The sequence below is a fragment of the Stegodyphus dumicola genome, chromosome 3, assembly GCF_044657685.1.
Source record: "Stegodyphus dumicola isolate Sdum_Otavi_A_Nest chromosome 3, ASM4465768v1".
In the NCBI taxonomy this organism is placed as follows: Eukaryota; Metazoa; Arthropoda; class Arachnida; order Araneae; family Eresidae; genus Stegodyphus; species Stegodyphus dumicola.
In genome coordinates, this window is record NC_140770.1 from 247,860,446 (window position 1) to 247,886,804 (window position 26,359).

The 26,359-nt window shown below is 32.0% G+C and overlaps 1 protein-coding gene across 1 annotated transcript; it reads left to right on the forward strand.

The window, feature by feature from the left end:
• The first annotated feature begins 4,740 nt into the window (after positions 1 to 4,740).
• Positions 4,741 to 24,900, forward strand: LOC118193331 (neprilysin-2-like). The gene is made up of 5 exons (XM_035364406.2): positions 4,741 to 4,924; positions 10,763 to 10,828; positions 15,155 to 15,250; positions 19,638 to 19,714; positions 24,265 to 24,900. The coding sequence occupies exons 1-5, from the start codon at positions 4,922 to 4,924 to the stop codon at positions 24,362 to 24,364; spliced, it is 342 nt and encodes a 113-aa protein (XP_035220297.2). The 5' UTR covers positions 4,741 to 4,921; the 3' UTR covers positions 24,365 to 24,900.
• The last annotated feature ends 1,459 nt before the right edge of the window (positions 24,901 to 26,359 follow it).

Consider the following 26,359-nt stretch of genomic DNA (forward strand, 5'->3'; position numbering starts at 1 on the left):
TCTGGCGTCTTAATTTCTGATGTTTCTGTGTAGACGAGCACGTCATTTCTGACCCTGCTAGGAATCATCGGAGTGCATTCTACCCCTGCTAGGAATCATCGGAGTGCATTCTACCCCTGCTAGAATTTCTGAAACCTGATACTGAGACAACCTATGTATACAATAATGTGGGCAAAACGTAAGCAAAATCTTCGCGTTTCAACATATGGCTCTGAAATTATAAAAAATGGCTTTTTGCGATCAGCACAGTGAAAGGCCAACTCAGCAGACTAACCTCCTCAGAGGCCGTCAACCTTCTCCTATTAGTACAGTCAATAATTAAGTAATATTTATTAAGCGTTTCCGTTCTTCTAAACCATTAGAGAGCAAATTTGTGATCTCTTTACTTTTGTTTGTAATTATTTGTAACATTAAGGCGAGATTTTGCTCTAGATTTATGAATTGTATTTCTTATTCTGTCTTTAAATTTTAATTACAATTATTTCTTTTTCGAAAATTTATGTTTTAATTTTAAGCAAACAGGTTTTAAATTTAGAAGAGTAATTTATCGCGGCAATGTGTTATTCTAGACTATTTGGGAATTGGTTAGGTAGTGTGGAAATTTTTAGTAAATTTGAATTAACTCTCAAATAGTCTAGATTCTAGAAGGACGGATACGCTTAATCAGTATTCCTTAATTATCGAATCATTTTAACTCTTGGCTATGATTTTAATAATTTTGATAATGTTTGTGACTGCTTCTCGATAGTTAGGCATATGAAAATTCTCCTTCTAGAATTCTGTTTTGAATAAAGCTTCCCGATTTTAAACAATTTTCAAGTATGGTTTAAAGCTGGTTTATAGATATTACATGAGCTGGTTTTATAGAAGGCACAGTGTATGCTTTGCACATATCTTAAATTAAAATCATTGTTTGGTTATACTACTTACAGTAGTTATAAGCGAGCAATAAATGAATTTTAGTTTTGTTTTATTCTTATTTACATTACCTGTTGACGCAAATACATATGTATGTCCGTATAAGTGTGCACGTATGTGTGTGAAAGAAACAGTAAAAGCTAAAAATTGAAATTATAAGCAAAACGTTTGTAACGTTCTCAATTCCCTCTAGGCAAACTGAAGCAAATATTTGCAAAGTTGGAAGAAACTGAAATTATTTAGAGTAATGATTTTCCGTCGTCCAAAGTAGATAGTTTAAAAAATCAATTTGTGCAGGCATTAATAAATTGTAAATCAAATTAAGCATAAATTAAAACAAAAATTCAATTATATGAAATCAGAAACAAATGTTGAATAAACCGAATATTCCTTAATATTTAAATCCAAATAATTTTAAATTTCTTGTAAACCATAAATTCTGGTCTGGGTTCTTAAACCCAGACCATTAAAGTCGAATCTCTAGAAATTACCCACCTGAACGGAATTGTAAAAAATGCAATTTAATATATATCTCCTCCGTAGGTCACATGTAAACTTTATTAGCCCAAAAGGGGCGTTAGCATAAATGGGCTATTAGTCTCGAAACGGCGTTTTGGGTTGAATCACGATAAAAGTCAGAATCAATTTTTATATTATTGCCGCTAAATATTATTGTCGTAAATTATATTTAAAGAAATTAAATGGCTACACTGCACGGGAAAAAAAAAACACATTTTTATCTCCAGCGCGTGACAATGTGTATCGGACAATGTGTATCGGTGACAATGTGTTTTTTTTTTTTTTTAATTATTTTGATATTGTGCTCTTGAATGGAATTTTATGTGGAGTAAGCACCAAGAACGAGTTATTTAATAAATAAAGTTTAAACACAAAATATTAATAGGAAAAAGACAAAAAAATAAAATAAAGAATAAAAAGCTGAAAGGCTTCAGATTTTAACTTACGTCCAAAGTTCTTCGCACTTAAACCATAAAATTCTGTTCAACAGCAATAAAAATAATTTTAAATTAAGCATATCTTGAGAGTTTCTGATACACAGTCTCGCGCGCTGGAAATAAAAGTGTTTTTTCTGTACAGAATTGCAAAATCCTTGAGTTTTTTAATCAAAAATTTGTTAACATTTTACGAAATATGAAATCGATAATAAAACAAATTCCAAATTTCAAATTTGGGCTTCCAGATGCCCATATTCGCAGTAGGATTACGTCATTCAAAACTGGATAGCTCTAGGTACCTTTGTTTTATCACAATGCGAGAAACATACATACATCTATGAAGATTCTTCATTATTTAATTTCTTTAAATAGAATGAAGGGGATATTTGGTGGCAACAATTTGAAAAGTGAGTCAATGTTTATAGCGAATCAACGTAAAATGCCAAAACGAAATTAATAGTCCTTCTGGGCAAATTGCCCCTTTGGACTTAAAAAAGTTTTGTAAAGCCATCTTAGTGGAAAAAGGTTACCTTAGTAAGAAAACTGACCATGAAAAATGGCAGTTGAGAGAAAAATGCAATTTTCTAAGCGAAAAATAATTCTAATTAAACAATAAAAAACAATGTCAGTGACACAGATTTTAAAAGTATCTCTAGAGAAATAAAATTTAAAGGAAGGAATTGAATTTAATGGGCACAGTTAGTAAAAGACCAATTCAGAACAAAAACGTAAATTATATTTCCACATGTAATGTTACAGGGGAATTTAGCAGATAATTTTTTATCTAGATTTGAATTTTGCAGGTACTTTTCAATATTTATTTTCCTGATACTGTTTTCATTTTATCACTAATTTTTTTAGGCTTGGCACAAAGTCGTTTCTCTCTCAATTGTGACCATTATTTTATTTTTTATAATTATTTAACTTTTTTCAAATTAAATGTACATTTTGTTTTACTTCACATTAGATTCAAACCAATGCATACGCTTTTTCATTACAAATTAAAGCATGTTTTTTTAAACACTTTTCCCCATTCTTGATTAAGCAATGAATGTCTGGAATGTTTAAGTTTTTATTTTTAGTTCGCCTTTATTATGTTCTAAAAAAGTCTAAAAGAAATTCAGAAAATAATTAACGATGTGAACCTGGGATCTGCTCCCAGACGTAGAGCTAAAGCTTTATTTGATCATTCAAGTTTTTATAGTATTGCTTTTCCAATTTTAATAACCCTCATTTTTCGTTCTTAGTTCCTTGTAAAAATAAAAGTAACTAAAAAGGAAGTATTGTAATCGCGAAAAATTTCGGATATCATATTTCAACGAAAATATCCATTTTGACTGCTATCGAATGCAATTTAAAAATGTTTGTACGTGACATCTGTATACAAGGACAGATTGAAGGACTCTTTTTCCCCAAAAAAATTATGAAACTGGTTTAAAATGAATTCTGAAGAGGTGTTTTCTTAGCGTCTGTACGTACGTACGTATTTCACATAGCTCAAAAACAAGTAGCCTCAGAACGTTGGATTTTGTCCAACGTTTGACTTTGATTTGTACATGGGACTGCTATAACATGTAGATGTGCACTTCGCATTTTGGTTGGAATCGGACGAAACAAAAGTATATATATATATGTTTAAACAATATATATGTATATATATCCACTCTGTTACTCGGCTCAGTGAACTCAGTTGCCTTATTCTTATGTGGTTTTTTTTTCCTTTAAAAATGAGTGAATTATGCTGTTCTGGTTAAGATTTTTAAATCTTTAGTTAACCTGCATGCAATAACTGTGGAATTATCAACAATTTAAAAGTTTTTTTAGAGCGGGTAAACCTAATTTTTGATTACCATGACAGCCATGTTTTTTTACATTTGAAACTTAGCAGAATAGTGGATTTGTTGCCAATTTGGAGAAACTAAACTTCGCAACGACAAATTAACTTCTTCTTTCGTTATTGCGAATTAATCTAAAATTAACATTTAAGTTTTTAGCTTGTTTTGTTGTAGAAACCGTAATTTTAATTTTAAAAATTGTTGTTTTTCATTGTTTTAACTGATTTTGGGGTTTTATGTTTTTCTAAATCTTTCAAATTTTAATGAAAATATTTTGAATTTTTATGTATTTTTGCCTTGGTACGAAGTGAGAACTGAGTTAATTAATACCCGCATGCGCATTAGGTCAAGCGGCGCTGAATCGCCTTAGAAAAACTGTTTTTTATTTGTATAATTTCTTAAACATCGTTTTAGATTTATTATAGTATTTGAATAGAACTTGTGATAATTCTTCAGATGATATAATTTTTGTGCACTCTGAGTTATAAAATGAATGTCAATGCTGTTAAGTGAACATAGCGTAGTGAACGTAATGTCGCTATGGTAAATAAATATAATGAACTTTAATGAGTGCATTTATTCTATTGTGGTTTATGCGCTATCGGCGGAGTAGATTTAATTCAAAATTCGTTAACTGTTAATTCAATATGTTTAAATGAAAGGCAGGAAAATTGCGTGTAATTTAATATTCCGTAGAAGGAAGTCATGTGGTGTACAGATCAGATTTTTTATCTTGTACTTTCCTTGACGCAAGCCATTTATAAATAAAGATTCTTGCAATTTATTACTTTATTTGTAGCATCACTTTAGCGTACAGTTACTAAATTTTAATTCCTTATTTTTGAATTTTTCATTCCTTTCCTGCATATAAATATGACTAAAACTTCTTTTGTTTTGTAAACATATTGCTAACGTGTTTCTCGGATTTAATTTTGAATTTATTTCAGAAAACATTTGTTTATTAAAAGTGTTATTATGCAACTACATAAGAAATAAAAAATTAGGAGCAAAATAAAACGTTAATGATGTTATTTCAACATCGTTTTTAATAGTGATGATACCGTTACAGGTCGAAAATATTTTGTAAATGGCAAGCGTTTTGACTGGTGGAGCTTTTTCGCAAGAAATACCTTCGAGGCGAAAACCGAGTGTATCATAGATCAGTATAATACTTATTTAAATTATAAGGATCCGAAAAATAACGTTGATATTATGGTGAGTTGCATTTTCATCCATTTTCTTTCTGTATTAATATAAATATTAATAATTTTTATACATCATAGTTATAGAAAATCTTATTATTTCACTAAATACCGTTCACATCGGTTCTGAGCGGTCAAATAGGAGTGTCGACGAGAAATTATTCCAACCAAAACTAGAGCTGAGAAGCCATAATCCATAATGCTAATTATATTATCAAATAGTTTGACTTTTGTAATATATCATGAGGTCAGATCTAGAAATAAGCAATCATCTCACGAAGTGACTGGACCTAAGGCTTTGCCTGTAGCATTTACATTTATGTAATGTCCTGTAAACGTAATACGACAAAATCATTTTGTTTTATTTACTGAGATCGAGGAAACGAAACTTTAAGGCTACCACACTTACTCGGACATTTGGCCCTTTTTTACTACTTTTACAGCATGAAAACACTAAGAAAATTTTGCTGTGAATATGTGTTTTGAAGGGAAGGAATATTTACGATTAAAATGGAAAACTGAATAAATGCATTTACGATTTTAGGATTAATATATTGCCTTTATTAAATGCTTTATATTGTAATTATTATTTTGGATTTTAAGTTGCTATATATTTTAATTCTTCACAAGGAACCGCCAGTTATCTCTAGATCTTCTATCCGATTATATTCAATCTCTATATCCGTTTCTAAATCATCACTTCTAAAGAAAAAATTCTATTTCCTTTGATATCTAATATGATTTGGTACTGTAAACGTTTTAAACGCAGTATTAATACCATTCCTTTCCCTATTTTTAATTTTTTTCATTCCACACATACATTTTCGGTTAAAACTCTGCAGTAGAATACGAGGACCTTTATGTAGTATTATTCGAAAATAGTTTAAAATTATACTTATTTACTTGACATGGCAGTAATATTTCACCACTGGTTACGTTAATTCAACGCCACATTTTAAAACTTCCAGAAGTTCTAGACAATGAAATGAGAGAAGAATACCTGAATAGCTGTAAATTTTATCACCAATTTTAGTGGGTTCAAATCTGTTAGAAAAATAACCCATCCCACCACCTAAAAAACTCTGAAAATAGGTAGAAATATTTATAATAAACTTGATGTGTTGGATTCTAATGTCCATAGTGTATAAAATAGTGACATAGGCACAAGTAGTACATCACAAAATATTTCATAAACTTAGGCTTGGTTGAAACCTATCATGGTTATGTATGTTAATTAACATTTTATTATGATTTCAATCCTTACTATAACTTCTTCGGGTATCATATAGGTCCAAATGCTAGTTCATTAACACATATCTCAGCGTACTCGAAATTTGTGTACAGCCATTAATACGGCTAATGTTTCTCTCTCTGTAGCTGTATAATTCCTTTGCGTAGAGTTTAAAGTTTTATTAAAAAATGCCAAGGGATGGCCATTTTGCATGAGAAGTGCACCTACGGCATAGTCCGACGCATCTGCTGCAATTTCCAGGTTTTCGTCCCCTTCCGGGAATTTCAAAACAGGGGCATTGATGAGTGCATCTTTTAACCTTTCAAATGCAGTATTTACCTCTGCTGTCCACGTAAATTTACTTTTCTTTCTTTTAATTACTAACAACGGTTCAACAATGTTCGCAAAATGTTTTATGAATGACCGATAATAAGAACATAACCCAAAGAAAGAAGAAAGTTTCTTGGCGGTGTTGGGAGGTGGGAAATTCTTGATGGCTTTTATTTTTGAATCCTGAGTTTCTATACCCTTTTGCGAAATTTCATACCCCAGATATTTAAGTTCTTTAGTCACGAACTTGCATTTTGAGGCGTTAATTGTAAGACAGGCCTCTTTTAATAATTTTAAAACCTCTTCTAAATCTTTAATATGTTGTTCCAACGTACTACTCGTTAGAATTATATCATTTAGATAGATTAAAGTCGAATTTTCTAGGACAAGCTTTAGAACAATGTCCATAGCTCTCTGGAATGTTGACGGGGCCCCACACAACCCAAAGGGAATGCGTAAAATTGCATAAGTGCCCGATTTTGTGATAAACGCGGTTTTATGTATGTCTTCGGGTCTCATAGCTATTTGATAATAGCCAGACGTTAAGTCCAACGTAGTCATGTATCTCGTAGACTTAATCTTTCTAATAATTTCCTCTATAACCGGCAAAGGGTAAACTGGGAATTTAGTAACACTATTAAGTTTTCTGTAATCGATAGCAAACCTCCAAGCCCTTTTATCCGAAGGAGGAAACTCGTTCTTTTTCCTACATAGTACGACTGGACTCGCGTACTCACTATTTATGGGCGTTATTATCTGATTCTTCAACATTTCCTGGATGTGTTCTTCCATAATTTGTTCTTTCAGTTTATCATACCGGTAAGGTTTAGTCCTACAGGGTTTGTCGGCAGTTAACTGTATATCATGCGTAACAATTTGACAATTACCAGGCCGTTCTAAAAACAAGTTCGAAAAAGTACTCACCACTTGCTGGATGGCTTGGCTTTCATGGTCATTCAAATGGCTAAGGTCGACTTGCGGTTGTTCTACTGGCTCCACCACCCTCCGATCCATTTCCAGCATAAATGAATTTTCCTGAAAATTCAGTTTGGCCTTCGCGGCCTTTAAAAGCTCCATGCCTAAAATAAGCGGACTTTGCAAATTTTTTACGACAAAAATTAATACTTTAAGGCTTACATTTTTTACCAGTATTTGTAATGATAATTTCCCAATAAATTGACAAGTTTTTCCTTGTGCTGCTATGATTTCTGTGTTTTTATTTTTAAATAATCGTAACCTATTAAAATTCTTCTTAAAAAATGTATCACTCATAAAATTACCTTCTGCCCCTGTATCGATGATAGCTTCTACTGGTACATCGCCAACCAGGACTTGTATAATCGGGTAATTGTGAGTTCTTTACCACGACCGTATTTAGGTTTCTTCTGGAGGGTTTTTTCGAAACTTCCGGGGTCTGGACCCTCGCTTTTACAGGCCCCTCTACTCGTTTAAAGCTTTACGTTCAACTTATATCTTCTGAGTACTCGGACGGTTGTTTTCAAATTTCCTTTTTGGGCTTGACCTTCGAACTTCGATGAGTTAGCTTGAGAGCTCTTTCCCCATAAGAGCGATTTGTGTTTCTGGTCTGTTCATTTGAGGATTGCCTTCGGAGACCTTGAGAATACGATGCCCCTCTAGCTTTTTCCGCTATTCTGCGATTTTGGAACTTGACCGCCAACTCGAAGAGTTCCTGCAAGGTGCTTGGTTTCGAATTTCGACGTAACAGCAGGTAGCAATCTTGGTAAGATTATTTCAATAATCTCCGCGTCGGGTTTCTTCCCATACAGCATATCCGTCAGCTTAAGTTTTCGCAGAATAAAGTCCGTCAAATCTTCTATATTACATTGATAAAAACTATATAGCTCGGCTTCTAGCTTTGCTCGGTCTTTCACTATGGGAAAGACCTTTAATAATGATTTTTTGAAATTTTCAAAGGTATATGTTTGGCCTCTGAATTCCCCTACTATAAATTTGCCTATATTCTTCCACAATAGTGAGGCCTGTCCTCTTAGTGCAGACGTGGCAATGGCAACTTTTTGTCTTTCAGGCACAGGGTTTCAGGCATTTCCTGAATTCTTTATAGTATATTCCCAATAATTCTGTGTTTCACCTCGTAGCGCAGTGGTTACAATATCCAAATTTTGTGTTTCTCCAACTGGATATAGTAAAATATGCGTTTCTAAGCTTTCAATAAGAGACAGGCCCAAACGTCTACCATCGAAACTACTCGATAATGTATTATCGATGTAGGTTTACTGTCCACAATAAATCCGAATCCATCAATAGGAGTGCTGGTAGCGCAGCAACTTGAGTCTTGGAACGAGAAGTAGGCTAAAATTTAAATTGTTTTCTGACATGCTTTAGTCTGAATTAAATGTCCAAGTCTTAAGAAGGTTAAAATAACGTTTTTAATTAATTCTCGAAAGAACAGAAGGAGCTAAGTGTGCTACAAATGAACCTTCGCTACTTTCGAGCATTTAACAACATAGGATGAATTAATTTCATTATACGTAGCGTAATCTGACTAAATAGACTACTTTAGGAGAGAGCAATATAATTAACGGTGCGTATTTTAAACATTTTCTAGCAAGATGCTAGAGCCGAAATAAAACTTTTGCAGAGCTTGAGCTAGTACGTAACTACAATGCGAGGCTGCCAGAAACTGAACTTATAAAAACTTTTGTTATTCAAAACCTCTTGTTACGTACACAGCAACTAATAAAGTCTACAGAAAGAAGAAGTTAAAGTAAATGTTTGGATCACAATACCTGGTTAATTACTTTACCCCCCAAAAAGTCTTACTTTTAACATATTATGCGAATCAGTATATTCTTTAAAAATGAATTTATCTATTTAAATTTAAATTCAAGGAGAATAAAATGCGATGGTGTTAAAATCCGGCTAAAATAAGATACTTAATTGTTATTCCGGCTGCAAGGAAATTAAATGCCTTTCTAGAAACGATTAATTCTTTCATCTTGCGACGTAATACAGTTCAGTGGCTCTGTCAAGAACAAAACTTGCCACTAGGTCAAGTTACTCGAATTGTACTGACCATAAATTATTTATATTCAACAAAAACATTGAAATAGAATTGGTTTCTTATGTTCTAATGATAGAAAAGAGTTATCTAGTATGCACTACTGACGACTTCTGTCGAAGAGAATTTCAGCCGTAGTAGCTTCGAGATTTCCTTCAATTCAGATGAGGTCAGAAAAGCTCTGGATGACTTTTTTTTCGAATAAGGATACAAAAATTCATTTACTTATTCGCGAAGTATTCGGGTTCATAAGAAAAATGTTGTAAATGTATTTATATTATAGGAATGAGATTACGGATATCAGAAATATACTTCTGATAGGATAATTAGTGCAGATGATACATTGATAGGATGATGTAATAAAATGTAATGGCATATAATATTATCAGATTTCAGTTATTTAACTCAAGTTATTTACGGACGGAAATAAAAATAACAAATAGCAACCTAAACTTCTTTACAATTACTATCACTACCTAAATGAGTGTCACAAGTGGCTGTAGCCCTTCGTTCATAATCTTTCCAAGGACGAACATGTCTCAGATTTCAATGAAAATCTACCAAACATTTGTTGGCCGAACTAACATTTTTTTGTGATATCATAGTGATATTTATGTTGAACAGTTTATATAGAAAGTTTTCAGTTAAAGTTGGTATTTACTGAGCTAGATGGAGCAAGTGCAGTGAAATGCAATTCGAAGTTCTAAAATCTTAAAATCCTTTTTCATTGCCGTTGAATAAAATGGCAATCATTGTGGCATATTTTGGCTGCTTATATGAAATATTGCCAGCTGCATCTGACGATTTGTATCAAATATATTCTTCTAAGATGCAGTTTTAAGATATTATTATAAGCTATCTACAATTTTGAGTTTCTGCAATGCAAAATGTGATTGATTTTATTTCGATGAAGAATTTAAGCTTGGGAAATAACATGACACAAATGTCACTATGAACTCCATGGCATATATAATTATAATCTGACGAAGTGTCATTCACGTTACACCTTAGTGCTATCATAAAGTATTTCTACTAATATTGTGTCAGAAAAAAATACAGTTAATCTTCCCAATTTCACATCTATATATAAATGCATCGGAGCATTCACAAGCTAATCGTAACCTTAAAAAAGATTACTTTGAGAAATATATCATATCTTCTCCTGTGATTCTTTTTTATCTATTATTGAAATTTTATTCTCAATTTATGTGAAAAAGTTTTATCTATTGAAGCAATATTATCTTTCGCAGGTAGATGGGAATAAGACGCACGTAGAAAATCTAGCTGATAGTGCAGGTCTCAAACTTGCTTATCGGGTAAGAAAGGTTTATGGACAGTAATAAAAACTTAACAATACTGCTAAAATTATAGAAATTTACGCTTGAAATGAATGATTAGCTATATAAACCTTAAATTGTTACTATTAAATGACAATACCAGAACTGCAACGAAAAAGGAGAATATATATCTTATTTCAATAGTCGTTATATTTTACATGAAAATTATCCGAAAGATTCTTTCTCATTTTGTGTATGTTCCAATAGCACTAAATGTTATGAAGCCATATCACTCAGCTATCCACACATGGAAATATAATTTCATGTTAGGTCTACGATTATTTGGATAATAAAATCACCCAAAGAGATCTTCCTGAATTAAACATAGCTCTACGCTATGGAAAGTGATACCATTCCGAAAGGCACACAAAACAACAAATATAAACGGGAATATTGTACACCTATATATCTATATATATATATATATATAATACTCCCCATTATTTATTGATTCCTGACAGAACGAATTGTGGACCCGAGTCACAAACAAAAGACTAGATTTAACTTCACTTGTTTTGTTAAAAGATAAAATTTCCTATTTCCTTTCACACATCAAAGAACTACTTTTCATTAACGTGCCACTTACGCGTATCCCGAATTCACAAAGCAGAAAAATAATCAGTTTTAGATTAGCTAGAAGTTATCATGTAAATTGCCCCAGATAGAGACTAGATTTAACTTTCATATGGCATTAGCTTACATACATAAAATATGTGTACACATAAACACAAACCAACGGCACTATTTTTGAAGTCAATATTATATACATGGATTAATTCACAAGAATACACCAGTTATAAATAACAACACAATAGTTTTACAGGCCTTGTCATCTTTTATAAAGTCTAAATTCATAAACTACGTACAGATATTACAGAAAGAAAAATTAAATGACGTCAGGAAAGAGCAATGAAATGATTCCAATTTATAAATTGGAATTTAGATGAAGGTAACTTTTAGACATTTATAACAATTACTCCTAGTGAAAACTAAAAGGCTATTAAGAAAAATAATAGAAAAATTAAGCACTTAGATAATCATATTCGAATTCACGGGAAAGTAGCAATGATCCTGAAATCTTTAGTACTCATTTTTTCCACGTAGATTGCCCTTTAAAGTTTGAGATGTTACAAACACAGTTAAATGTTGCCTTTCAGAATATACTGCAAACTCGGGAGGATTAAAAATTATTACAGAATGTGTCTAACAGGAAATATTACTAGACCATCTTGCTCGCAACATTTCCAAAATTAGCGGCATTTTCAGAATTTGAATATTTTGAAAATATTTCACCATATTTAATCTGAGAAAGAACCTCCGAATTCCATCTAATTAGGTTTATTTGTCTTTTCGTTTACAAGAAAACGTTTTCGAAACATTGTTCCTAAAACGCTGATAACTATAACCTAAAAGATGCATTAGACTTTGTAGATGGAATGCGCGTTTGTGACAAAGTTTCTGATGAAATTTTATTTAATTTATATTTAAACAAAAAAGATACAGTTTTCTGCACCCTTGTCTGTAGAAGGCAGTATTACAGTTCACGGATATCACAGATGGTTTTGTCTCACATATGGCCTTTTCAAATTAAATCCTAAATCTTTTGTAAGCATACAGATAGATCTTTTATGGATAAAATATAAATAAATCACCTACTATGAAACAATCTTACGCAGATTTTGCTCATCATAAGTGACAAATGTTCAAAATATTGCATTTTAAATTAAATAAATAACCGCGTTGGTATAGTCTCTCCAAAGATACTGGAACTTAAAATAATTGTAGGTTTTCCGAGGAATAAGCATGCAGTAGTTCAGTGCAGCTCCAAGATATTTTATAGCCTTAATGAATTAAATAACTACATTATCGTGCTTTATAAACGCTGCGTTTTTTTTAGTAAATAGAAGTTGTTGAAATTACTCTCTGTCTGAATTTTAATGCTGTTTACCTTGCGCTAGTCCTTGTGGAAAGCACAATGTACGCGGTAAAAGCTCCATGCTTCTCGTTCTGCACCCATTACAATGCGACACTACTGTAGATGAATTCCCAGAACATCTTAGTTAATTGCCCATTTCATTGCATGCATATAGATCTGAAAGCGGCAGTACACTTTGCGTATTACATGAAAGTAACTTAAAACATAACTGCAGAGGAGCTGAAATCAACATAACTCAATCTCTCAGGCTGAGCTGACTGCCGTTTTAGCTCCAGTTACTTAACCAACATTTAAGTAACATGTCTGGGACATCTTTATATGGACTGAGGCATCTTTATGGTATTTGTTTCATAACCGTCAGTCATCTCAAAGGCTAACTTGTACAATTAATCACTTCTAGAGATTTTTCGGTAAAGATAGCAGATCTCACTTGAAATTAAATCAATTTACTAATTTTCAGTACCAATATTTGTATCAATTTATATATATATTTAATCTATATTGCAAAGGTGTCATTGACAATGAAATGACCGATGAGATATTCAAGTCTACTGCAAATAATGAATACAGTCATTAAGCGAATAATATATTTCTGACTGCGCATATCAAGGAGATTGCAAACAAATTACTAATAAATAAATGACGGGAATGGCGGAATAATACTGAGAAGAGGCGAGGGAATTTTTTTTTCTATACACGACTGGCATCTTTGCGTCTTACTAGAATGAAAGATCTTACTTCTTGCCCTATTAAAATAGACCCCAGCCAGTTATTGGCTGGTTTTGGATTATTTCTAACATTATATCTCTACAGATTTGACTGGCTGGGGTCTAGTGACATTACGTGTTGCACTGCAGATCGTTACATATTTAATTAATTTAATTTAATTTTATTAATTAATTTATTAACAAATAGTGTGTAAAATTATCGTCTGTGTAATAAAGATAAAAGTATTTTGCTAAGTTATACACTTAGCGAACAAGAATCCATAGCAAAAATACATTTATATTTATATTTAGGATTGCCGTCCAGACGGTAGAGTGATTAGAGGAGAATACTAATATACCGACTGACAAGGGTTCGAAGCCTAAGTCGGCTAAGTACCCGCTACGGGAATAAATATTTAGGATTAATTGCTTTTGAAAAACATAAACTATAATACGATTCAGTACTTAATGTGTAGTTAATATGTTTACTTGTAGTCTGCATAAATTACACACATACAACCCTGACGCAAATAATTCAATGCAATTACATTGAAGTTTAACGCGTTCTTTACCTTAACGTTGTGTGACATTTTATATATCTCAATTTTCCACATAATTACTGGTTAATTTTTAATAATAGTTGCTAATATAATAACAGAAAACATGATGAAATAATCAAATGTTAATATCGCCTCTACTAAGAATTAAGTGTGACTTGTAATCATTTGAAATCCCCCCTTACTGTACTCTGACCTGCCATATCCCAGTTCCAGGCCATGTCCTTGTGGAAAGCATGTAAGGATCCTAAGTTTTATTAACGCTTATTTTATTTTAAAACTGTACTATCACTTCTTATTTTCTACTTCCGGCCAGAATTAAATGCTTTAACTTGTTTATGCAAATTGTCTTGCCAACGCCCAAGTATTTAAGTTGTGGCTTTTTGCCAAGTCTTAGAGAGAGAGAGAAGGAGTTTTAGGAAGCAGGCCGCTTGCCACTGCAGTATTAAGAGTTTTCACTCGGTTGCTAGTTGCCTTTAAGGCCGGAGGTTTAGCCCTCTTGATATTTGAGAACATATTGTAGTTTCAGTAACTCGGCGTACTACATACGTGTCCTTTTAAATAAAGGCCAGTCTTAGTGCTAAGCATTTGTATACTAAATAAAAGTTAGCTTTTTAGTTAGAGTTTTAGTTAGTAGTTTTATATTCTTACGTTCGGACCACAAGTGGTTGGTCTCTGTATTCCGAAGTTCAGAAGTACCTGTAAAGTATTGAAAATAAAGGGTTTGGTATACCCTTCCTGCTTGTGTCGTCTGTTATACACAAACCTTGAACATAGCTTGAGTAAGATCCCTGTTCTTATTCAGGACGCACCATGTTTCCAAAGCAAATCAAGAGAAGCACAAGTCCTGATAAGCATATTCCATTTTCCTAATAGGAAGGGGGCGTGCATATGCAGAACATGTTTTTTCATAAAATAGTAAAACAATTCTATAGCTAGAAATAATCCTTGCTATTAATTATCATGCGATAGTCAAATTCTATGCAGATTTCTTACAAAAACATATCGTCAGTTGCATTTATTAAAATTGAGAACAATATTTGTGTATCTATTTTATGTTTTGTGTTCATACTTGTTTAAATTTGTTTCCTTCATTTTTGTTTAGGCTTATCAAACGTGGGTAAAACACCACGGGGGCGACTTAAAACTGCCTGGATTAAAGTATAACCAGAATCAATTATTTTGGATAAGTGCAGGACGTGTAAGTTTTAATAAATGACATTTAGAAAATAGTTATTTAGTTTTGCACAGCATTTCAATACTATTATAAAGGGAGAATTTTGCTATTGAACAATTGCATCATTAAAGAATCGTGAAATATATTAGTGATAATATATAAATTATACAAAAGTGCCAAAACTAGATATTATCTCAAAACTGGAGGCACATGTAAAGGCTTTAATTATATATCCCGAACTGTTTCTTTCCTATTATTAATTTCACGCTGCTTTTGCGTAAAATACATTACTTTCTCCTCTTAATATCAATATCATAGACAACATTAGGTAGGCAAGAAAATCTTTTCTCTGTGGAAGTAAAAGATCTCAACTCCTTTCACCTCCTTCACTGTCAGTGGGATCTTATGTTTACAATTTTCTTACACAAAGACCAATTAATTAAAGATACTCAATATAATCTTTATTCTCATAGTACGAAGAAAAAGCAAGAAAATGCAGAATAAAACTATTTCTTGTAATTGCATATATGTATGTTTGTTTAAAAAATCACCTTATTCAATTATATATCTGTCTATCAGCTCTTGGACAGTGAAAATTCCTTTTTCCTTTCTTAAATTCTTAATCATTGCGACACGACAATTAGCCAGAAATTAATTAATTTCCATTCACTAGTATTTTCAAAAAAATCTTAACAGACAGTCTTTCTCAGATAAGAACTCCACAAAATACATCCCTCAAGAATTCCAAGTCCCACCCACTACCATAAATTACTTCACCCAAGTCTTACCGACTGATATTATTCAAAGCCCCTACTGCCGCTAAGAATTTTCGGACACCCTACACTTCTGAGTCAGACACGAAGAGAACACTTTGCCAACTCCCCCACTAGAAAGAATGTAAGTTACTTAATACCATTTCTGGCCTTTATATCTTCATGTACATTCACTGATCTTATTTATAGTATTTTATATTATTTTTATATTGTCTTTGATTTGTTTTTACAAAGTTTGCATTATTTATCTTATTTTGTAATCTTCTATGTTTATTTCAACTTTACTTTGAATTCGATTTCATAATGACAATTTCCAATGTTTCATTTCTACAAATAATATAGTACTCAAATGCATAAACATGAAAGTGTCGGGGACGGTTACTCGAGTTAAATAGGATTTCTCTACAGTAATTGATTTTTACTCCAAATTGAATTGACTAAAATGCTTCATAAGAATAAGTACTTTGAGTATCAGCATTGGTTCATAATTCCTTCTATTCGCGGAAATATTTGGCCTGACTAGAATTGCCGGTTTGGCTTTAACTTATAACTCGAGTAAAGACGAAACACTTTCGTATTTACGTATTTTTATCAATTATTGTTCATTGAACGGGAGTTGGTTTGTTCCCCTTGAAAAGTCAACTAATTTCCGATCAATGACAATGATTACATGTTTTAATTTTTCCTTTTACAATTGAAATTTTATTCTTCATGATGATTTTAACATTTTGCTTTCAAATTACTTCAAAAAATCTTTCAAAATATAACTTACCAGTATGGATTCACACTTTTAAAATAATTCTATTATAATTAAACTTAGGAGATAATATAATCAATTAATCAATACTGTTTAGGAAATAAATTATATATATATATATATATATGCATATATGTGTATATCTGTTAGTTGTATATCTATCAATAATATCTCACTTTCTTTCATTATATATATATATATATATATCATTATATGTAACTTTCAGGCTGTCATTATGAACTCGATCAATTATTCTACAGCTGCGAGAATGCTTCAGTAGGTTTCACGTTGTGTAAGAAAGCCAATGGTTTTGTGCCCTACTACAACATCTTCCCAAGTAGCTCATTAAAGCTGATGTCTTCGTCATGTTCAGGAACTAACAGGATAGTCTGTCCTATTTAACATTGGATCCTCATATAGCTTGAACTGTGATTCCAGAAGTGTTTCGACCTGGAGAAACTAAGGATCAGTTCGCTTGGATGTTGCTTGGAAATGAAAAAGCCCATTTCCGCGGCAATGGTTTGGTTGTTTGGAGTTTACCCTTGAAACACTCCCGCACTGGACTGAATATTGACGTACGATCTGCAGCAGGTCATAGATATGTGGCTGAGGTGTTAATAGCTTGATCTAAGAGTGTTTGTAAATACTATTGGCCCGATAGTTTTTCGCTATCTCCCAGGCATGGACCATTTCTCTAATGCTTAGAATACTTAAAAGCAGAGATGCCACTGGAATGGCTTAACCATCTTACTCATCGGACATCGGACATCAACCTTCAGAGCATATATCGTTCACTTTCGCAATCGAACTGCATTTTTTATAAAATGCACTCTTGAGTAGTGGGGTGTACATCTCCACATATATTTTCAAATGAAAATTTTCAATTGAAAATTCTATAAAATGGAGATACGAGGTTTGCATTTTTGTCAGAGGTTACAGTGGTTGTAAATTTGAGATCAGACATTTTACCAGAGAGAGATCGATTTTCAATCACCATTAAATGTTCATAAATTTGAATTTAAATTCAATGTTTTCAAACAGATCAATTTGAAAACATGATTATTTATGTTAAATAATGTTTTGCGTAAATTGTGGCAATCATGTTTCAAAAAGTTTCATTTCTCTCAAACTCTTTTAATTTTGATGAACAGTGTATATTTATCCAATACAGTTCACGCGTTGCAAGTCTTTAACAGAATTTAAAAAACAAGTCAACAGCATAAAACTCCGGCTATCCAAATTCATTCTGCTTTCTGGTTTCTCATTTCTAATACACTAAGTTTCTAGAGAGTGATGCTGAAACATGTTTGAAAAATATCATGTTGTTACCGTTCATTGTGTAAATATACTTCTTATTATTCGTCATGCGCTCATTAACTGAGTGTTGATATTTAAATGTTCTAAAGCTTCGCGAGGATGATCAAAGACAGGAAAAGAAAAAACAAAAATGTATTTCAAGTTCAATTTTTAAAAATCAAAATTCCTTTGTTTGTGCAACAGCTGCAGATGAAAAACCGCTGTTGCATTTAAATTTTCATTTGGAACTTAATTCGAATAAAGAATTTCCAAAAGGATTCAAGCAAAATAATCGCCTAAAGAAGTATTTTAAGGATTTTAAAAATAAATTTTAGAAACATCATACATCTCTTTAGAAACGGAAGAAAGATTAATATGTAATAAAGAAACAATATAATAATACTAATAGTCACTTTAATAATAAAAAAAACGTTTTCTAATTTTAAACAGAGTAAGTTTTGTGCATTTACGTTGTGTATGCATGTTATTGATTTTTGATATCTCTCTGGAGGTTAATAGATGCCAATAGTGTATGATAAGAATCTTTTTCTCTTTTTGTTCTTTTATATTTCCTTGTACAAAGTAAAGGAAATATTGTAATCGCGAGAACTTTCGGGTATTGTAGTTCAACGAAAATTCCATTTTGAACGCTCACGATTCCATTTGAATGATGTTTTTGCGTTACATCTGCATCTAAAAACACAAGACATGACTCTTTTTTCCAAAACGGGTGCGAAATGGAATTAAAATGGATTCAGAAGAGATAATTTTCGTAACGTCTATACGTGCGTTCGTATGTACGTATCTCCCATAATTCCAAAACACGTAGCTTCAGGATGTTGAAATTTTGTATATGGGACTGCTATAACATGTATCTGTGCACCTCCTTTTTTGGTTGCAATTGGCCGTACCAAAGGGTTATAAATATATGAACCTATTTACACACTCTGTGACCCGGCTCGGTGAGCTACGTTTTTTACTCTTATATATTAGCAAATTGTGCATTTTTTGCTTTGAAAGGGATTGAATTATATTGTTCTTGTGTTCCGGTTAAGATTTTTCTGCCTTTAATTTATCTGTTTGCAAGAGTTGTAGAATTATCTGCAATTTTAAAGTTGTTTAAGTTTCACTAAGCCTAACAACATAGCCATTCATTTACATTTAAAGTTAGAAGCACAGTGAATTACAGCAGTTTCTGCACCAACTTCAGTGTCTTCATGTCGAGCGGAGCTAAAAGTATGGTGCACCGAAAAATCTTTCTACCTAATTTTAAATAATTTAAACTCGAATTTTAATTTACAAAAATGGTTTTTCAACCTTTTTTTAACTCTGTTTGATGTTTTAGGTTTTTCTGTATTTTACAATTTTTAATTAAGATGTTTTGAGTTTTTTTTTTTTTTTTTTTTTTTTTTTCTGAGGAAAATGAGAAATATATTTCTAATGTAATTCTTGGAAATACGTTTAAATGAAATGCATCAAAAAGTGTGCATAATTTAATTGGCCGTGCAAGGAAGTCATGTGGTGTCCACTCCAGACATTTTTAATGTAAGTATAATAATTTACAAATCATTTTCATCTATTTCAGGCACTCTGTGGGGAAGCAAATCTAGATTATATTATGAAAGGGGGCAGCAATGGACAGTACTTTCTGCCAGAGGCAAGGTAACTTAAATATGAATGTTCCTTCCCTCCTCAAAACAATGAATGGATGTTATTCTTAATGATATAAGTTACTTATACTGGAATGATTTGGAGGCTGAAATACTATATGAGCCACTGATGCATTAAATATGCAAGGAGAAACACCATCAGCTAAACTTTTATTAAACTGAATGTAGAATAATTTCAGGATATACAACTGAAAATAAACATTGCTATTAACAGTAAAAAAAAAAATCCCTTAAATTAATCATGTTAAGAGGACAGTTGACCTTGAAATATATTTTTTTATAGTTGTCATACAGAAGTGAAATTTTGCATGCATATGTTAACATACTGAGTAAGAAAGGTTTTAACATAAATAAATAAAATACTTAAAGGTATTTTAAAAGAACTTTCAGTTTTGTTTAATCCTTACAATTGAAATTATATTTCATTTTATTTTAACTTTATGCATTTCAAACAAATCTTGTATTACATTTTGATATATGTGCAAAGTTCATTTTAATAAATGCTTCCTTCCATCAATTCAAATTTTTGACAAATATTCTAATTTTAATGAAATTTTACTAGATATTTATACACTTTCCGACCTTCAATGTTAAATTGCATACTAAGAGTTTCTGTATATAAGAACATGAATATAATGTACAAAATTTATAATGTCAGGACGGAAACTCAACTGGATATATTACTTTATCCAATTAAATTAGGCAATTTGAGAAATTAGGCAATTTGAGAACTCTCCATTTGAAATACATTTTTACTCTTACGTTTAATATTTAACATTTCAGAAGTACCTAAAGAATGATTTTATTTAATGCTGTTGTATTTATGCATAAATATTTTTATCATGTATTTTTAAAACTACACTTTCGTACATTCATTCTTATGCTCAGTGGTTGCTGAATTTGAAATGATGTCTTCTGACATATCTCTGAGAATGGTGGTAATGATTGTATTTAAAGTAAAGTGACATTCTGCCACTCACGTCAGAACAACAGTTCTCCAATGTGTCAGTAAGACCATTAACAGCGACATAAATCCACATGATGCTTTAGCCTTCTACAAATCGACCGTTAACTTACACAAAAAAGGAGTTGTTTCGTGGATTCATATCACAGGGACATTATATGGATAAGCTTGGAAACTCCAACTAATACCTAACCATATGGCCCTGAACACTAAATACAGTCTGAATCTTCTTGATGTAAGTCGATGAACGTACTGCATATGCGTGTTAAATGAAAAGGATCTCTAAGCCTTATATATAGACATGTATACGGGACTGCCATAACTTGTAGATGCGTCCCTCCCCTTTTGCTTGATATCGGCAGCATCAAAAGTATATATATGTACATATATCAATGGGTATATATATCAGAATGGGTATATATATATATATATATATATACCCATTCTGATCGATGAGCACACCCTGCTCGATGAGCTCAGTTCTTTTATTATCTCTCTTATGCTGTCTGTACAGCTTGGTACATTACTGTTGCCATAGAAGATGTACATTATAATGAATATATTAAATTATAGTGTATTAATTGAGTTCGTGTACGTTCCTTACCATCCTCCCACCTTGCAATTTTAGGAAATCGCACCATATTCTCTATTCAGTTCATCAGCTTCTAGTTCTGCCTCTTCAGAGACAGGACATTTATCCGGCTCTTGTTTAAGCCAATCTGGCATCTCCAACCATCTGCTCTGAAGCAACATTTTGGCATCACACCTCTAGAGGGAAGATCAGCTGGATTGCTTGAGCTTGGTACATAATGCCCAGTCGTTCGGATTTGTGCAGCTCCTTATTTCAGTTACACGGTTTGCCACGAAAACACTCCAGTGGGAATCTTTTTTCATCTATGTCAGAACTACAGACGAGTCACTCCAAAGGTACACTTGGCATTTTTTCAATTTAAGACCGTCAATGACTTGACGATACAACCGAGTAGCTCTAAGTGCTCCAGGACAATAGTGATATTTAGGATCGTGGACACTTTTTCTCAATATGGTCAAGATATTTGTGCAACAGTCTAATATGAGCATCTATGCCTCTTACGCCAATATTTCTAAGGACATTAATATACTTAATACAGCATGCTTCCGGCCTTATCTTTGACAACTGTGTCAAATAACTATTTAACACATTTCAGGTGATAGGGGGTATGGGATCATTATTTCTCTAGTTTTGGTAGCACTGTACCAGAGCCTCCCTTTTCGATCACTTGTCACCGTTATCAAAGCGTCAAAATAAGCCAGACGTGCCTACGAAATGACCATTGTTCCGCTCATATTTGCTTCTCATATTGGAATATTTGCTTCTCATACCGAAATACGAGTATTCTCACTCCTGTAATCTGCGTGATAAAACAGCAATTGCAATGTCTCGCATATAATAGTTCTCAAATAATATATAGATTAACAGTATACAGTCGCATTTGAATAGTTTGATTTCAGAATTATTCGTGCAATATATTTTCCGAAATTCGAACTGTAGAAGTGTGCGTCCATATTCCTTTTTCGTTTGGTTTTTAGTGATATAATTCTGATTTCCTCTCCTGATGTTGCAAGCCCTAATTTCCTATTCCGGTCTTCGTCTTACGTTTGTAGCATTTTAAAACCTAATCCAGTTATTCAAATCAAAATTTGAAATACACCAATGGCTCCTGTTATCTTTGTCTGTGTTGAAATTTAATCTTTAGTTTAAATTTTCATTATAATGCAAATATTTCACCTCTTTATTTCTTAAAAGACACAGTGTTTCTTAATAATTTTAAGCCGTATAATTTAAATAAAATTAAAGTAAATATATTACTTGTTTTAACGAATATGTTTCATATTTTTTAAATGTGCGTATTAATAAGCAACATGTACACTGCGGGAAAAAAAAAACAGTTCTATATCTTCCGTTCTACTGGGCCGATTGACAAAATTCAAATTGCATTTTTCATATTTCGAAAGCGCGACTTAAGATATATATTAGAGTTATATATAGCATTGTTCTAACATAGGCATTTTGATACAAAATCGGACTTTTTCTGAAATAACATACCAATTTTCTTTTCCATATCTTAATTCTACAATTGAAATTATGCATAGGTATTAAATTTCGACGGAAAAAATGTGACATCTTTCTTACTTTCAAATAATTTTGACAAAGTGCATAAACCACATTTTCATTATTATCGCTTTCAACAAATATACCAAATTTCAAAATGCGCCAATATATAAACTTACTTATATCTTCGTAAATTTTGAATAAAAACCTCTAATTTTTTGTATGTATGCTTAAAAATATATCTACTTTAAAATAATTGTAAAAATTTTATTAGTTCAAAATTTTTCTCGAAAAATTTAGTAAAATTATTTAAAAATACAAATTTTTAAAATGAATCTTCAAAATGGGGGAATGTTTTTTGGAATGAACCTAAATTTCGAACTATGTAAGAAGAAATCAAATAAGTTTAATAAAAAAAGACATATTAATGAATATATACCAAATTGAATTAACTTTGATGAGCTAAAATTTTGAGAGCTAATGTTTTAAAAACTCGTGCGATTTTTACAAAACTTGATATTTTGGCGTAATTTGAGTCGTAGAATCGAAATATGGAAAAATTGGCATGTCATTTCAGAAAAAGTCCGATTATATGTCAAAATACCTACGTTAGAACAGTGTTATATATAAATCTAATACATATCCTAGCTCGTGCTTTCGAGACATGAAAAATACAAGTTGAATTCTGTCAATCGACCCAGTAGAACGGACGATATAGAACTGCCCCATTTTTTTGCGCAGTGTACATCGCCTGGAAGCCAAAAATCTTCAAGAAATGGTGTTTGCGGATGTTTGCATTTTCAAAGTCTCTACACTTTTAGCTTTCTAAAAACACCATTTTTTAATCTCTATGAAGATTAGAACTGTAAAAAACCTAGTTTCAATTTTTCATTGAATGCTTTGATAAATGAGGATTTTTACATATAAACGCGTTTTTCTCCAAACGTGATCTTTTTATACTCAATGTACCTTTTCTCAAGAGGTGCTGCACACAGGTATCTAAAATTTTATGGCTTATTTATTACGTTTCCTTATAGTTACTGAAATGAGCTTTTTGTAATAAACTAGAGGATAATTATTTTAAAAGTTTTTGTGTGAGAAAAATGCTAAATTTTACTATGAACAAAATATTCTGTAAATTACTTTAAATTCAAAAACTTTCAAAATCTCATGCAAGTATAGATATATATACCATACTTTGTTACCATATAGTATACCATACTTTGATTACACAAAAAATTTCAAGCTTGTATCTACAGCAGATTTTTAGAAAAGGTACATCGAAAATGAATAAAATCTAACATTGTCGGTATAGGGGTCTCCAACACCCCTTAAAATCCTTTTCCCGAGTACTTCATACATCTGTTAGATAGGTAATGCATTTGACAATAAAATGACAATTAAAAAAGAAAAATAAAAAATTGTTCACGCAATATTCTAACAATCCTTATTCAAGCAGATTGTAATTATGTTTCTCCTATTTCAGGTTAAATGGACAAATATCCAACCTCGAAGAGTTTTCCAAGGATTTTAACTGTGCACCGAATCAATTCATGAATAGAAACGATAAATGCCAGATTTGGTAGGAATGCCAAATAACTCATATCAGCGTTTTCTTACTGTTTTGGTATACTTGTTGAAAATGCTACTACACTGAATTCACCTTAGTTGCAACCATAGCATATCTATAATAATAAAAGCAAGTGTAATGTGTCTGTCTGTCTGTCTGACCGAGCTCTCCAGCCAAATCTATCGCACGCAGGGACCTGGAATTTTTTATACGGAAGCACAAAGGGGCTGGCCACCAGACCTCGAAGCCCGATTTTCGATTTTTGAATTAGAAAAATTAAAAAAAAATTATTTATAATTAATTAATCACGGTTTTTTTGACTCACTGATATTATTATTTGTTTTCAAATAACGTTCGATTGTAACAATTGATTTCTTTATTCTAGCGTTAGTTTGCTGTTTTGACGATACATTAAATCGATTAATTACAATTCATTTCTTTTTTGTAGCTTGTGGGGGGGAAGAGAGAGAGACAGTCTACATGTCCTACACTACTATTCCTGCGCTATTCACTTATCTGCATTTTCTAAATGCACGGGCAACGCCGGGCGGGTACACCTAGTTATATATAAAAATTAATAAACAGTTGTAAAATTGTAAGCAAGTTGATTTCCTTAGAATAAAATATCAAAATCGCTTTTTCGATATCTTCTATATTTGTGAGTATGAGCTGACAATGAGACTATCGGCACCTTTGTGCAAAATATTTTACAAAGCTTTTTACTCTGTTCTCACAATGCAATACAGAACAATGAGATCTAAAGATGCATGGATCTGTAATTTCCACATAAAATGATTTTACAACTGCCAGTTCTGCTAATCCAGCATACATTTCTTTTTCAAATTTCTCTAAAATTTACTACACAAGAATTTAAAAGGACATATTATTGCAATATGTGCCATTGTTAGGATTATGCCATGAGAACAAAAACATGTGTCTTGGATAATAAACAGTAATAAAAATGAAGTAATTACTTATTACACTATATTCGTAACCTCTACATAATTTCAAACACAAAATACTTTGCCATATCGTTTTTCACTATAACTATTATTATATAACTTTATACTGTAACGTTTTTCATACTATATAATTAGCAGCATTAACTAAAAAGAAAATTGAAGATTTTCCAATCATATTTTGCTCCCTCTGTAGATACGTTCCCATTTTTTTGGTAATAGAAATATTATATGATTACCGAATTTGTGATAGCTGAATGATGGGTATTTCCAATTCGTGAAGAAGAAACATGAAGAAGAATCTATTCTTATAGAGTATAAGATATACTATAACTAAAGGCCACATACAATTAAGACCAAAACTCAATGAGTAGCTAAGTGAAGGCTGAAGTTTGAAAAAAGTGGTAATTCGAAGCCGATTCTGCTTAAAGAAGTTGAACGGATTAACTGCGTTATATTTCTTCTTTATTATATGTTCGATGTAAATACGTATTAGATTTATATATTAAAGTTCTTCCTTAAATTACCTCTACCAAGATTCTGATAGCTCTAACTTATTTTATTGAAATTCTGCTACGCTATCCATAACCTCCAAATCCTAAGCTGCAGAAGTATTGTTGTGTGTAATATGTACATGGGATGCTAAAATGTGTTTCCATGTTCCCTTTCAGAGACGACTTACGTACCTTCACAGGAATATTTAGCACTTCGGCTTAATTACTATTCAGAAACTTTTAAAAGCATTTTTAAGTATTTACAATAATTAATACAATTTGAAAATTTTATTTAGAGTTGTAAGACTGACATACCTGCGCAATTATCTTGCACCGACCCGTTCAAATTGGGTCTCATAATCAAACTGAGATTCACTTCCTGAAAGATCAGAACTTTTAACTAACTTCCACGAAATATTTGCTTAAATCTGCTGTAAAGCACAGAAATTGCATTCGGGTGTAAAAACAAAAGTAAAAACACGATAATAACGATAAGGTCTTACTAAACAGAATTCACATTGAAAGAAAGTCGTGCTCCTCTTCTATTCTTTGCCTATC

Coding starts and splice junctions, on each gene's coding strand:
- LOC118193331 (XM_035364406.2), top strand. Junction 15,251..19,637: donor TTTGGATAAGTGCAGGACGT/GTAAGTTTTAAT, acceptor CATCTATTTCAG/GCACTCTGTGGGGAAGCAAA. Junction 19,715..24,264: donor TACTTTCTGCCAGAGGCAAG/GTAACTTAAATA, acceptor CTCCTATTTCAG/GTTAAATGGACAAATATCCA.